General features: G+C 37.0%; 1 protein-coding gene across 1 annotated transcript in view; it reads left to right on the top strand.

Moving 5' to 3' along the window:
* The window catches only part of RGS7BP (regulator of G protein signaling 7 binding protein), a 127,201-nt gene extending 111,811 nt beyond the window's left edge, over positions 1 to 15,390 (top strand). Inside the window, exon 6 of the mRNA XM_007534132.3 lies at positions 9,316 to 15,390. Coding sequence (XP_007534194.1) covers positions 9,316 to 9,407 — 92 coding nt within the window. The 3' untranslated portion in view covers positions 9,408 to 15,390. The remainder of the gene's footprint in view (positions 1 to 9,315) is intronic.
* Positions 15,391 to 16,367: the final 977 nt, after the last annotated feature.

Raw genomic sequence — 16,367 nt, 5'->3', positions numbered from 1 at the left:
GATCCCAGGCAGTCTATCTCCAGAACCGTCCTATGGAAACTCATATTCTAACAGCAAAAGGGGGAAGAAATATTGGAAAATACATCCCCTAAGGGGAGTGATAAAGGGAAAGGGGGAACAGCATCTGTCCCCCATTCTAAACGTTCGTCATGCATTTTTCTCAACAAAGAACTGATGGAAAAAGCATGATTATCCAGGTAAATTAAACTTTATTAAAAAAAAAACATTCAAAGGTTAGGGCAGGAGGGAGGGGGGAAGAGAGAGGGAGAGGGAGAGGGAGAGGGAGAGGGAGAGGGAGAGGGAGAGGGAGAGAGAGGCAGGCACTGACTTCCATTCTGTTGGTCACATGGTAATACTGGAAAAAAGAGAGGGAGCCCCAAAGGTTAAGCCTTTTAAAAGGAAAGTCCAGCCTGTCCCTGTAATCACTCCTACTTTCTGGGTGATACCATTTCCCTCAACGGGAGAACTTCTGTGCTTCTGTTAACTATTATATCTTCCAGTCTCTGGTGCAATGCCTGGAAAAAAGCGCCCAGAATAAACAATAAATGTCTGTTGAATGTACATTTAATTTTGCAACCCCATGAGCCTGAAGACAAATTAATAAGTATGTTAATAATCATGATGACATAATAATATACATGTTCATGTAGGCACATATGAGCATTTAGAGCAGTCTTAAGCCATCAGCTTCAGAAATTATTATTAAGACATCAGGGAAAGTGTTTTTAGAAGAAGAAGAAACTTTCTTCATTTCCACTGAGCAGAGCCTAGGTGGGAGGAAAAGAGAGTGCTGCTTGCTTCTGAGCAAATAGGGAGAGAATTTGGCAGCAGAGCTGATGTGCCTTTTGGCTCAGGGAGCAGTGTGGCAGAAGGTGTAGAGGTGGAAGTGAGAACACCAGATGAAGAGGCTGAGAAGTGGTGGCCTGAGCTACATGGGATGGAGATGGGGTGTCAAAAAAATAAGAAGCAGGGGTGCAGTATATTAAGTCACTCTAAGAATTCCATGAAGGGCCAGATGATCAAGTCTTAACAGGTTTAAGCGTGAGTGTAGGGTGTAGTGTTTGGAGACCTGGAGGGCTGTAAGGATATATTGCTAATCTGTTCCAGTGATTAGAGAGCCCTCTGACCTCAGCATTATTGCTGCTCTAGCAATTATGAATGGACATGTGAATGGGGCCAGGGACTGTGGGGTTGAATGTTGCCTCTGCCACTTCCCAGCTTTGTGACCCGAAACAAATTGCTTACCTTCTGAAAATTGCAGTTCCCTCTTTCCTGAAAAAGAGATAAGCAACTACTTGAGAGGGCTGTTGTGAGAATTAAAGGAAGCAACTCATGTATTCCATTGTATTTACTTGGAATGTTTGTATAATCATAAAATGTATACATATTTTATCTAATGTACTTTTTTAAAGAACTTTATTTTTTTACCTTTTGTTGTCCTTGTTCTTTTATTGCTGTTGTAGTTATTATTGTTGTTATTGATGTCATCATTGTTTGATAGGACAGGGAGAAATGGAAAGAGGAGGGGAAGACAGAGAGGAGGAGAGAAAGATAGACACCTGCAGACCTGCTTCACCACTTGTGAAGTGACTCCCCTGCAGATGGGGAGTGGGGATCCTTAGGCAGGTCCTTGTGCTTCTAGCCATGTGTGCTTAACCCACTGGGCTACTGCCCGACTCCCCTAATGTATTACTTTTATAGACAGAAAAAGATAGTTCAAATTTTAATTTATTTTAAAATTCATTAAATATCAAAAGTGAGTGAAAATAGCTAGTTCACATTTTAATTTATTTTAAAATTCATTAAATATCAAAAGTGAGTGAAAATAGCTCGGTTGGTGGAAGCTCACTTGGATACAGTGTTGCCTTGTCATGTGCACAAACTAGTTTTATGCTAGGCTGCACTGCACTGGAGGAAACTGGTCTTTCTCTCTCTCTCTCTGTCTCTCTCTCTCTGACTCTCTCTTTCTCTCTCTCTCTACCGTTCTACTTCTTTGTCTCTATTAAAAAAAAAAAAAGCCATTCCAGCAAATGACACCCAGAACTTGAATTTTGAATTCCTTTGGTTAATGAAAAAGAAAAGGATGGGATGCAGGGACTTCTCCAGGAGAGAAAGATGCAGGAGGGCTTTAGCACACTATTTTTAAGTTGAAATGAAGTCTTACGAGAACTTTAGGTTTCTTCTTTCAGGAAATGGGGGCTGACATGTTTGATGAGTATTCATGATGTCATTATAAGCTGGTCAGTGGATGAAGAGGATGAGTCTAGACTGAAGGGTTGTCACTAGTGACTTATATTTGCTGGATAAGCAGTCAAACCTTTTTTTTTTTTTTCTTTATACAAGTCTAGGTTCACATATGTAGACAAGGTGTGGGATAAAAATGTAGAAAAATTTATTCCAGTTCTTTTCTGTAAGACCTTATTGTCAAAACACAATTCTAACTGGGTGAAAATCATTATAGAAAGCCGTCTGTTTTCCTTCTGGCTTTTTATTTCTTTTTATTTTAATCACATGTACATTTGAAGCAGAGAACAGAAAGTAAGAGAGAAAGCTACTACTGCCGGACCCCCTTTTTCCAACCTTAAACCTTGACCATATGAAGTTAGTGCCAACTCTGCTCTTAGGAAATCTTTACTAGAAAAGTTCAGATTCCTTTGTTTTCCAAGCTCCAGCCTAGTCCTCAAATCAGACCCTGTTCCATGATTATCACAACATTTTAAAAATTAACCATAACTTTTCCTTCCCCATTACAGTTAAAACTGATTCAATGACAGTTTGCTGTCATTTGAATTCCTATGACAAATAAAGGAGGGTATCCCAAAGCGGAATTTTAGTGGTTGGTGATTATACCTTCATTTTAGACAGGTATTTTAGACAGAGCATTTTCTCTTCCATACTTTCAGTTAAGACTGGAGGCAAAGAGGTGCACAAAAGAAGAGGGAGTGCCCTTGTTCTATTGCTGCTCCAGGCAACCTTCTGACAATATCCAGGTCTTCTGACTCTCAGCCTGCTGTTCTTTCCACTCCATGCCTCTCCTGTCCTACATTCTGGGTCACTGACAGTACTGTAGGGAGCTTCATTAATTATGATAGTCTTGCTGTGTCAAATGGATTACAAATGGTACCACCTGTGGAGAGTCCACAAGGTTACTGACAAAGGCTGAAAGGAGATTACAAAGTGAAGAGCAACTATCTTCTAAATGCGTACAGTAACCAAACAAAGCAACTCTGCAGAAATAAATTAAGCCTTAAAGTCAATTTCACCTTTTGCAAAATTCTGACTTAATGAATGCTACAGGGTGTGCTGGAACATTGACTCTGGCTTAGAATATTGTTGCTGATATCATGCTCTAAAGTCTGAAGTAGATGAGTCAGGGATTATATCTGTTTTAGAATTTGTTCCTATGGACAGTTCTGTTCCAGACTAAATTAGATTTAGGAACAGTTCCCCCAGACTCATATTCCACAATCTACTACGATCTGGACATCTAGAGTCAACCTAGTGATGTCAAGCAGAAGTGCTTTTCGATAGATGAGCATGGGCAAAATACCCTCTCTTCACATGGAAGTGACTTTTTGGGTCCTTCCTCCAGTACTTTTTATATAAAGATATTCTGTACTTTAAGATGACATTTAAATGCTACTTTGCTCTTCTTCCCTGCTAGCCCCATATACGTTGTAATTTCTACAACCTTTTGTTCGGGATTCATTGTGACATGCAGAGTACCTCTCTCTTCTCCAGTCAAACCCATACATCACTGATCATGCGTAAATATCTTGATGCAATATTGTGATTGTGTTGACCCCCCTCCCAACTCCCAGTGTTGGAATACTTACTCAATGCCTACTAAAAGAATAGTCTTCCCACCCTAATGTCTGTTGTCCCTACCAGCATCCAACATGTAATGGTTACATATAATGGCCTGTATCAAATATTAAAGATACATTTTCCCTGGAAGACTCTTTATATCAACAGGATAGAATTGGATGGTAGTTGGGGTTAAGCTTATGTGGTGTGAAGCACAAGGACCAGTGTAAGGATCCCGGTTCAAGCCCCCGGCTCCCCACCTGCAGGGGAGTCACTTCACAAGCGGTGAAACAGATCTGCAGATGTCTATCTTTTTCTCCCCTCTCTGTCTTCCCCTCCTCTCTCCATTTCTCTCTGTCCAACTCAACAACGACAACATCAATAACAACAATAAAAAAAAACAAGGGCAACAAAAGAAAAATAAATACATATAAAAAAAGCTAAAGTCTTTAAAAAAAGAATTGGATGGTAGTTATCTGGGAAGTTTTTTTTCAAATGGCATATGCCTTTTTTTGCAGATCAGGAGTAGAATATATATAAATATATAAATTCTGGAAACAACACCCCATATACATAGCATTGTAAAGACAAATCGGTCTTATATTAAAATATAACGTCATTATAGTTACATATAGAATGTCAACAGGACATATTGGAATCACCTAGATGGATTTAAGTTGTAAAAGATGGCAGAAGGTAGAGGAGAATTGAGAATTTCTTTCTGGAAAAAAAAAATGTCTGAGATGAGATTTTTATATAACAACCCAAAGTTAACCAAGAGAAGAAATGAATGAAAAGAAGAAAAAGGAAAAAAAAAAAAAAAAAAAAGAAGTTCAGGCAGAAAGATTCTGGATATATGAAGGCATATGGGGAGAGGTCAGAGCAGGACATTTTGATGAGTGGGAAGTACTTCAGTAGCTGTGAAGGTGATTAGAAATAAGGCTAAAGATAGGCCAGGCAGTGGCACACTGTATAGAGCACACATTATGAGGATCTGGGTTCAAACCCCCAACCCCATCTGCAGAGGGTAAAGCTTCACAAGTGGGAAAGCAATGCTGCAAAGGTCTCTCTCTCTGTCTCTCTCCTTCCTTTTTTTTTTTTACACTAGAGCACTGATCAGTTCTGACTTATGGTCATGTGGGATTTTGGAGCCCCAGGCATGAGAGTCTCTTTGCATAACCATTATGCTATCTACCCCTGTCCCTTCCCCCTCAATTTCTCTCTGTTTCTATCAAAAAAAAAATAAATAAATAAATAAATAAATAAAACAAAATTCATAGAAAGGAGGGTAAAGGGTAAACTGGTCGTCTTTATAAACAGAAAGGTACCTGCAGTTAATAAGTTAATAAGTCCTAATGCTGTTCCAGGGATTCAGTTATAAAACAAAGAAATTCTTAAGATCTGACTTAAAACTAGTTGATTGGAGAAGCAGACATTAACAGCTGAGGAAGCGACAAAATCAAGGAAGAAACACATGCTTAGACTTGGAAAACAGTAATATTGACAAGTTAGAGTAGTAAAGGAGTGGTAGAGGTGGAGAAAGGTTGATGTTTTGAACCTTGTGGAATTTCAAGAACTCAGTTGATAATAGTGGGTATATCAGCCAAAAGAAACTGAGTCCTAAGAATGGCTGAGCCAGGGAGTCAGGCTGTAGCATAGTGGCTTAAACGCACGTGGGGTCAAGCGCAAGGACCAGTGTAAGAATCCGGGTTCCAGCCCCCAGCTCCCCACCTACAGGGGAGTTGCTTCACAGGCAAGCAGGTCTGCAGGTGTCTATCTTTCCCTCCCCTCTTCGTCTTCCCCTCCTCTCTCCATTTCTCTCTGTCCTACCCAACAACGATAACAACAACAACAGTGGAGAACAATAAGGGCAACAAAAGGGAATAAATAAATAAATATTAAAAAAAAAAAAAGAACGGCTGAGCCTATACAAGGAGGGTATACACACCAAGATTTCCACTTTGAGGAAGAAAAAGATCTGTTAGCTATGTGAAAAAGAGAAGAAAACCAGAAATTCATAATGATGCATCAAAGAAAGTTGCAAAGAAGGAATAGCTAGTGGTACTTGGTCGTTAAGCTATATTTTTTAAAAATGAGACTATCCCTAGGATTTAGCAACTAGGTAGTCACTGATGACGCTGACAAAAGCAACAAACTAAATATTTCGTGCATGGAAGCCTCATTAAGGTGGGTTGGAGAATGAATGAGAGTTGAAAAGCTGGGGGAGCTTTTATAAGAAGTTGTTACTAGGGTTAGGTAAGGTTGGATCCTTGCACATAGTCATGCACCTTAAACACAGTCACGCAGACACGGGTGTGCAGCCACCCAGCCCTAGTTTTAAAAAACTCAATTCTGAGACTAACTACTTCGCAGAAAAGATACTATAAAAGCCTTAGTTAATAAATCATATACAAACATCCATATGAAATAAAAATCAAAAGATTTCCCAACAAGTTCCAATGGAGCCTCTCAGAACATGTATAACGAGCAAGGAAACATTCCATTTTGCTTGCATCCTTTGGGTGGCCTATCACTTCACTGACAAGATTTTAATCAACATGGAAAGACATCTCTCTTTGGTGTTAAATTCACTTCAAACCTTTCTTGGCATCCTTACTGTTTGGTCTCAGCTTCCTATAGTACAGAAAGCTGCTCTGAATTTCTGCCAAGATTTTTTTGAGCTTTAATGTCACCTCAGTCCTAGGTGATGATCAGACAGATCAGACAGTTCTGAGTTAGGCAAAGGTGTCACAAATGCTTAGCGAATATGTCTCAGGCCAGCAGTTGTCCTCAGTGAGCAGCATGATCTTTGCTTAACATCTGAGCACTTTCTCATCAATCCCAATACCTCCTATTCACTTCTACACAGAAGTGTGTATATCCAACACTCCAAAGCAAATATATATTACATATTACATTTATCATATATATGTGTGTGTGTATATGTGTGTGTGTGTGTAAAGGTTGAGTGAGGAGGATTTCAATAACACAAAAGTTTTTTTATTTTTTTTATTCAGTAGTTCACTGTAATAAATGCACAGATATAGAATGCTCTGAAATGAATGTATTGATCTGGATACAATTATCACTTGTCTGTAATATTCATGTGAGGTGTATTTTTTGGGGGGGTTGTTTATTTGTTTGTTTTTTAGTTACCTCCAGGGATTCACCACACAGGGCGACTTTTTCAGATAGAGTGAGAGAGATCCAGGGGAAGAGAGGGAAAGATACCATAGCACAGAAGCTTACTAGAGTGCACAGGAAGTGGCCTTGAACCTAGAGAATGTACAGTGCAGAGCAGCACAGCACCAGGTCAGCTGTTTTGCCATCCCTCAGTGTGCTTTTAACACATACAAAATAGAATGAGAACAAGCATACAACCACAGCATACTTTCTTTTGTAATTGAGTAGGACCAATGCATATTTGAATTAAACTTTATAATGTAAAAATATGTTTGGCCACTTACCAAATCCCTTAAATGCATGCAAAAAGGGAAGGATATGGGGAACTCAGGAAATAGTTCAAGCCAAAAAAAAAAAAGAAAAGAAATATGAAGATTGGTCTTTCCTAAAAAAAAAAAAAAAAAAAAGCTTCACAATCTTGGTAATCTGTTCCTAGGAAACACTGAATTTCTGAAAAATTTAGATTATAATAAGGGTAATCAGTATGATAAAGTTCTCCTCCCTTCAAAAACAACTGTATTTTTGTCATATCCAATTAGGTTAAGTCCATTGGTCATTTGGTGGTTGAAGAATGATGAGCCTCCAAAATGATGCTCCCCCAAAATATCCCATGATCCAGTGATTTTGCTAAGAAATAAGGTTCTAGTATGGTGTCTAATAATGTTTTCAATATCTTAACCATTTAGATGAAGCTTAATAGTGGAAGAAAGATGTCCTATTTTTAGCTCTCAAAATGTTGCCATCCAGATTCTAGTAAATTATTTTTCACTATGGGAAAGACAAAGACTGTCCTATTTTTCTCTGTTAGCAGAGTGGGTTTTAAGAGAGATTTTAATCTGTGGAGACTGGGAGAATGGAGTGTGTTTGATTAATTTGACATGGCCAGTTGGGAAGCCTGTTTTCTTCCCTGGCTCTGACTTTCTGCTCTAGTTCCACCTAAATATATAACCTAGTACATCCTTCCAAGGAATGCTGTCAGTTTGGTGGGTGATGCTAATTTGCAACTAAGTATAACAAATGAACAAATGAGCCTTTGAGGAAGGGGAAGGAAAGCCCAGTCATTTGGATGACAGAAATTACATAAGAGGTCTGGAAAACTAGGACTTGTTTGTGTTCTTGACACTTTCTCAAGTCTGCAGGATCAGTAACCAAGAAAAATCCACCTTTATGTTCAGACCAGTTTTCTTGAGTGGAGACTCATTCTTCTCCATACTATCTACTTCCTCAATTCTCAGTTCCAAGCACTTACTTTAAGAGCACAATACAGCTATAAGGCAGAGCATAAGTTAAAAACACCTTCCCAAGTCATATGGCTGCTCACCACACCTCCCTAGCCCTGTCCAAGCATGTGCAGTGCAGTTCTGGTTGGCAATTTCTAAGTTATTTGCTTGTAGTTGTCTTTCAACGCCTCTGGCCCATCATGGTCTGTTCTGCTCTCCCTGTTTTCCACCGAGCTTCTCGTTTGAACTTTCCTATGTCTTTAAAAGTGAACTCTTCAAATAAGATCTATCTTACTGGTTATTTCTTCCTCCACTTACCAAGACAAAATATAACCCAAAGCTTATGAATTCAAGAGTTGGCAATTTTCTGAATGTTTTTTCCGTACAGAAACCTATAGAAGGTACTAGGCAGACTCTCAACAGGAATCAGTTTTTATTGTTGTTGTTTTTCCCTGACACATGAGGTGGGTTAATGGAAGTGAGAAAACGCCCAAGTTAACGCCCCATATAAAGGGAAATAGCTAAAAAGTTTTACCAAGTGCTTCTTCTATGCTAGATACCTAGGTACTCATGCAAGCTAAGTGTTTTTGTACACTATTGAGTCTTCAACTAAGGTAAGAAATATTCAGCCTTATTTTGTAAGTGGGGGACACTGAAACTTTCCTTAAGTTACATATTCAAAAATCACAGAGCTCTTAAGTCACAAGCACAACTTTTAAAAAGAAGCCAACCTTATTTCAAAGCATAAGCTCTTTCCATGATGCCCTGCTTATTCCAGCTGAATTAAATTTAATTATAAGCAGTGGCTCTCAATTGTGGAACATGTTCCTACTGCTCCATCAGAGAACATTCAGCCTTATCTGGGGACAATGCTGGTTGTCACTAGTGAATGAGTACTACTGGCATCTGGTGAGTAGAGATGCTATTCAGCTTCCTGCTTTGCTCAGGAAAGCCCCCAACACCAGTTATACCTGATGCAAAATTTCAGTAATTCTGAAGTTACAAAACCTTGATTCAAAGGATGGAGTAGGGTTTCAAGCGAATTCAGAAATGTCAGGTTGTTTTGTCTGCTTCTCACTCATACTTATGTTCTATCCCATCACAGATGACAGTAGCCTTCTAAATCTAACTCCATACCCCTTGGTGAGAAGACGGAAGAGAAGGTTCTTTGGGCTGTGTTGTCTTGTCTCAAGTTAGATGACTCTTCCTGAAAACCCACCATTGAGAAGACATGAAAAAAAAAAAAAATCAAAATCACAGAACCTGAGGACCTCCAGACACCTGCATTACTGTTACTGGTTTTTGACTCTCTTTTCTATGCTTCCTTATTATTTTTATCTGCTCCCTTCCTACCCTTTTAAATAGTTTTACATTTGAAAGCAAATGCTGTCAAGGAAAAAAAAAAGATTCAAAAAGTAAGCTATTTTTAAAAGGATTTTCAAAGCTGACATTGTATGTGTCTGTGCAAACCACACCATGATAGATGCCAGAATTATGATTTCTAAATTATTTAAAGTTTGTTAATGTGGTATGCAAAGAAAATTATTTCATATGTAGTAATATATCTATAGATGTTGCTAAACTCATGTTGACAATATATGAAAGAAGTCTTTAAATGTAGAAACCTATTTAAAGCTGCAAAACTGTATTTAAAAATTCATTATCATGAGAAATAATATGATAACCAAACGTATACCATCTCACCTATTGCTTTCTCTGCACTCATTTATGTTTAGTCTTCCACTTTGTCAGAATCTAAGAGCTTGGACATAAAAATATCTTACTTTAATTGCAACAAAAACCACATATGGAAAATATTTAACTTTTTGTAAATACACAATAATCTTAATGCCTTCGTACAATGCATATGGGCAACTAATTTCATTTTAATCCAATGGTGTCTTTTTTAGCTTCTTGGAGAATGAAGTAATTCAGTTAGGAAATGGTGTAGTAAGCTATACAATTACCCTCAAATGTAAAATTGAATAGTATCACATTTTGTTCTAATTGAGATCTGAAGCATGATGTCTGCTCATCAGCATAGTGTTAAATCTTATAGGGCATGCTGAAATTAGCTCAGATTGTAAAAATATTTAACATTTTACATTGTTAATAAAATCTTTTTTAGTTAAGCTAAGCTTGTCTCATTTTAGATGACTATGCAGATAGGACTTTTCTAATGTGTACTTGGTGTCTTGTCTTACGCTTAGACTCTTGAAAGCAGGACACATTAAGCAATACTATCTTTTAGTAAAGAGGAAACCACATGCTTTGTTTTTTCAACTCACAGTTTTGTTGTGATCTTCCCTCCCCTACTAAACATAGAACTTGATATTAATTTTGTTGTACTTTCCCTGACTCTCCCTTTGGCTCACTTCCCAGACAGACTTTCCCATGGGTTGAGAGATCATGTCTTTGCACTTCTTTTCTTGTTTTCCATAATCTGAAGTACTCTACCATCAGACAAGAGTCACCAGTGTCTGGTAACTAAAAAGTAGAACAAGATGCCTATGAATGGTTAGTCCAAGACACATCTTTAATTCCAAAACCATATTCTCTCAATTCTTAAGTAGACAGGCACATATGTCCACGGATATTCTGACCTAAACTTAAGCCAGTTAAAGTTCTCCTTTTATTGAAGTTGAAGGCAGATACAGATGAACTACTGGACTAATTATAGTATTAGCATGGGTATTATGAAATTGCTAATATTTGACAATTTTGACCTTACAAAATTGTAATTTTATAAAGTTCATCCTAATAATTCTAGTATAGAAATGACTCTTGGAATTCTTTTTAGTTTTTTTGGTTGTTAGTGGAAAGAACTAAAGGTTGAGTAAAATATCACTAGTTTATACAGGTCTCTATTCAGATCAGACCAAGCTGGTGGCTGGCCTCATTATTCTAGTGCAGAGTTGTGTTCCAGTCAATTTCTAATCAATGCATGGCTATAGGGGTTCAGCTAACTTTATATAAAGAATTACCCTTAAAGGAATGTGAGAAAAATAACAATAAACAATATTTATAAAAATAGTTGTGGAAATAGAATTTTTAAATTCCTAAGTTTTTTTCTGGGGAAAAGTTTTGCATGATGACTATGCAAAAGATTTCCATGCCTGAAGCTCCAAGGTCCTAGGTTCAATCCCTGGTACCACTGTAAACCAGATCTGAGCAGTATTCTGCTTAAAAGAAGAAAAAGATAAGAATAATAATTCCTAAGGTAGAGACTCCCTTGCAAAGCATATAATCACTCCCAGATTTACTTAGTATACAAACCCTGATTTCTATAATCAGGTTTAATTAAAGTTCAGTATCCTTTTCTGAATATGGTTCATTCTCATATCCCCCTTAAGATTAATTCACTTGTGGTCCATTGTTTTCAAAAGTATAAAGTAACCTAATTTAGTACTCTCCAGCCTCATCTCTGCCCTCTTCCAGCTTTGCACCGTATTGAACCCTTAGCTAAAACCCACTTTCTGCTAGTCCACTCAAAGTTATTAACTGATAAGACCAGCCTTGGTGTTAAGCACGTTCTTCTAATTGCCAGACCTAAATAACTTCTGATTGGTTAATTTGTGCTCACTTTCATTTTAGTCTTAGTAACACTTACGTACTGTGTAACTGTCCTCTGTACAACTGAAGACTGTTAATAAAATCAGGTCTCACCTCCATGTCAGGGAGGGCTGTAATAGTTATTCATGAAGATGGGAATTTATGTAATTCCCTACCCTAGCTAGGTTTTCCATTTTTAAAGTAAGTAAATTCATTCACATTACTTTATTTTATTTATTTTTTCTTTCAGAGTGCCTGTTTCCCAGCCTTTGATCAGCTTTGTAGTTGCCATGGACAGACTACAGGATTTATAAATCTTTTTTCATTTATAATTCCTAAAGTTAAATTGGATGCTTCAAGTCCTGATGGCATAACCTGGCTCATAGTTGCAATGGGTCCTATCATTACCTCCCACTAGCTATGGCGGTGCATCTCTCTCCACAGGAGCTGCATCCCCCCACACTCATCTCACCTGCCAAAAGACTTTCTCAGGTGTAGTTTCTTGAGATAGAGTTCTACTGTCTCAGCTTGCTGCTGGTAATTCACTTTCAGACTAGCAATAATATTGAGCTAATCTCTAGGAATAGCAAGAGAACATTAAATCCATTTTGTTGCATTTATCTGAACAACAAAAAAGATATGTCAAGATTTTTCTGATCCACACTCATTTATTTCTCATCGTATTTTTAATTATACCGATTTTTATATCATAGAGGCAGTTCAAGTTCTTTCTGTGAAATAAGAAAAATACCACTAAATATATAAAGAAAGTAAAACTCACCTGAATCCCACAATAACATTCTTTAGAAACACATTTCTAGGCTCTAAACAGTACAAAAGCACATTTTGGATTTTTTTTTAATGTCTGTCTATAAGGTCAAGGTGCCATCTTAAGACATATATATATTCTGAGACTTGTTGGTGGTGTCACACCTGATAGAGCACAGATGTTGCCATTTGTGAAGACCCAGGTTCAAATCCCTGGTCCCCACCTGCAGAGGGAAAGCTTCATGAGTGGTGGGACAGTGGTATGGTGAGTCTCTGCCCTCTCTTCTTCTTGACTTCTCTATCAGGGAAAAAAACAAAAAGCAGCAAGATAAGAGGGAGAAATTCTGTCCACTAGTGTCTCCCATGTATCCAGTAACATATTTATTGAAAATTTCTGCTTGTGACATTGTTCTCATGTATAAAGATAAACTTGCATACCTGAGACTCCAGAGGTCTTAGGTTCCCTGCAACACTGTATGCCACCAGTGCTCTAGTTTCTCTCACTTTCAAGTAAATATATTAATCTAATTTAAAAGAGGCAGATACAAATAAGACTTTAGAAATATCAGATCTTGATGGCACTTCTAGTGAATTAAAGTTCTTAGAGGGAAATTCCAAAAATTGACAGATCAGTTTTTCCCTTAGGTGTGCCTGTATGTTTTGGAACATTCACTTACTGTTTAACAATACTGCCACCTACTGAAAGTTGATCTTTGGAATGCCAGGAGAAAAACAGAGCATAGCAAAATAATCTATTCAATTTTAGAATGCAAACAAATGGACCAAATTGACGATGTTCCCATTAGGAGACCCCAAGTTGAAAGAAGTAAAAATATTGTGCAATCTAATTTCTCACTTATGCAACATATGTAAACAATGCCTATCCTTTCTTTATGGTGTAGAGAATCACTAAGTGTAAATGCTCAAGCCTCAGATGACTAAAATAAGGTCAGAATAAGTAGTAATATTATTTACCCAGAAAAATTTATTAGAACTGAAGTTCAAGAACATGGAGGAATGTAGTATATTATAAACACTTCAGATCTTTTAGAGAGGATTGGATTAGTAAACCAAAGAACTATGAATAAGATGTAAAGTTGAAATTTCAATCCTACAAGAAAAGATTTCATTCAGTAACTTATTGCCACTCGTTGGGAAATTGTTAAATCTATGCCTCATATTTCTCATCAAAATTAATTCTAGTGTTAGAATAGAATCTAAGTGTTAAATCACACAAATTTATAAAAAAAAAGGAAGGCAATATTGATGTATTTTTATGTAGTGTTTCTGTAGAAAAAAAGTCTTTCAAAACATGACACCAAGAAAAGACACCAATAGAAGAAATAACAAAGAAAAAGATGAATAGATTTGGCCAATTAAAATTTCAAGACTTTCTAGACAGTATAAATAAATAAACATCAAAATTATGAGAAAAGCAAATTTGAAATACATGTAACAGTGTAGAGCTCTAATATATTGAAAATTGAGACTTCATTCCTTTTAGAATGTTGCATGACCTATAATTAGTTTCTTAGGCAAATGTTTGCATGAGATTCTTTACTTTCTTTACCTTGTTTATTTATCTATTTTTTTTTTTTGCACTGGTGTGTTTTTGATTATCTGTTTATCCCCTAAACGTGAACTAAACTAGAAGTTCAGGAAGGCAGCAACTATGTCTATGCTGTTTACTATTGTATTCCAGAAACTTACACAGTTATAGACACAAAACAAATACTGAAAACATTTATTGAATTGAGCAAATAATGAATGCTCGAATACGTTACATTTTAGAATTCAAAAGGAATTAAATTGACACAAAGACACAAACTGGCAGTGTGCTATACCTTATGCTAAAGCATTGGTAGCAAATATAGAAACAATAAATATACTAGTAGTCGAAAAAACTCAGATCATTATGATATACTCCTCTTTTTTGCATTTTATAAAGGCAAAATGTTTAGAATTAACATTTGCAGGTACAGTAAGAAGAATGGAAATGAGCCTTCTCTTACAGAATCAACAAGAGTATAAATTGATTTGACCTTTCTGGGAAATATTTTGGCAATATATTTTCAAGCATACCAAGTGATTTTACTTTAGAAAAATTCTCCTTTAAAAGGTTGGGGGGGGGGGAATTAGCTATGATGCAGTCATTCATCATTCAAAAAATATATGCAAGAAAAAAGTGTTTATAGCAGTATTTTTTGGCTGACTGGAAACATGAAAACATCTTACATTATTGAATTGGCTAGATATAGTACAATCTTTCAGTAAAATACAGCACACCAATTGAGAAAAGACCCATGTGTATATTTATTGAAATGATGAAGTATTTTTAAGTGAAAAAGGAATTACAGAAGAATATCTATTGAACGACCCCATTAAAAAATATATATATATATATATGCATTGAAGAATCTGAAAGGATATTTATAAAAATGTATCTATCTCTAGGAGGTGAGATTTGGAGCAATTTCATTTTCTTTTTTGCATTTCTCTAATTTCTAATTTTTCCATAGTGAGCATGTACTATCTGTATAATTTTTTCAGGGAATAAACAATAATGTTCACAACATATATTAAATGAAAACATGTTATAAAGTCGTATGTATAGTATGACACAATATTTGTAAAAACAAAATTATATATAAATCTCTCTATGTATATATATGCACATGAAAGCTAGACAGACACACACCAAAATGTCAATAGTAGTTATTTATGGGTAGTGGGACTATGGGCGATTATTTTCTTTTTGCTTTTCTGTGTTTTCTAATTTTTCTACAATAAACATGTATTACTTGTGTAATAAAAACAAATCATAAAAGTTTGAAAAAAAAGAAAGTAAAAATAAAAGAGACTGTAAGTCCCCACTTGCCCTCTTTCTTGCCTCTATCCTCAAGCTTACTCTCTGTCTGATATGCACAATGGGTTTATGTACCATAACTTGTAAAAAAGTGAAGCAGAATACACAGAAAGAGAGAGAGAGAAAAAAAAGAAGAAAAGAGAACAGGAAAGAGGAAGGAAATAGAGAGGGAACGAGGAGGTTAGTGTATATGAGAGCCCAGGTTTAAGCTCCTGGTTCTACCAGGAAGCAACCAGCCCAGCAAATACTATGATATCTCTCTATCTCTCCATCTCTCCGTCTTTCTCTACCTTAGATTTGAAAATAAGTAGGGGGGAGGGATCTGCTGGGGTGAGCAGAATCCTGCAAATGAGAATCCCCAGTGGTATAAAAGAACAGACATTAAAAAAAAAAAAAAAAAAAAAAGGAAAGCTGGGAAGGGTGGGAGGGAGAAGAGAAAAATCAAGAAAAAGGTAGGTTCCCAGAGGGTTAAAGACTAGGAAAGCTATCAAGGGAGGGGATGGGATACGGAGTTCTGGTGGTGGGAATTGTGTGGAGTTGTACCCTTCTTTTTTTTTTTTTTTTAATATTTTATTTAAGAAAGGATTAATGAACAAAACCATAAGGTAGGAGGGGTATAACTCCACACAATTCCCACCACCCAGTCTCCTTAACCCACCCCCTCCCATGATAGCTTTCCCATTCTCTAGCCCTCTGGGAGCATGGACCCAGGGTCATTGTGGGTTGCAGAAGGTAGAAGGTCTGGCTTCTGTAATTGCTTCCCCGCTGAACATGGGGGTTGACTGGTCGGTCCATACTCCCAGTCTGCCTCTATCTTTCCCTAGTAAGGTGTGTCTCTGGGGAAGCTGAGCTCCAGGACACATTGGTGGGGTCTTCAGTCCAGGGAAGCCTGGCCAGCAGCATCCTGGTGGCATCTGGAACCTGGTGATTGAAAAGAGAGTTAACATACGAGGCCAAACAAATTGTTGAGC

The sequence above is a fragment of the Erinaceus europaeus genome, chromosome 5 (assembly GCF_950295315.1).
Source record: "Erinaceus europaeus chromosome 5, mEriEur2.1, whole genome shotgun sequence".
Taxonomy (NCBI): Eukaryota; Metazoa; Chordata; class Mammalia; order Eulipotyphla; family Erinaceidae; genus Erinaceus; species Erinaceus europaeus.
This window is presented reverse-complemented; position numbering and strand designations above follow the sequence as displayed.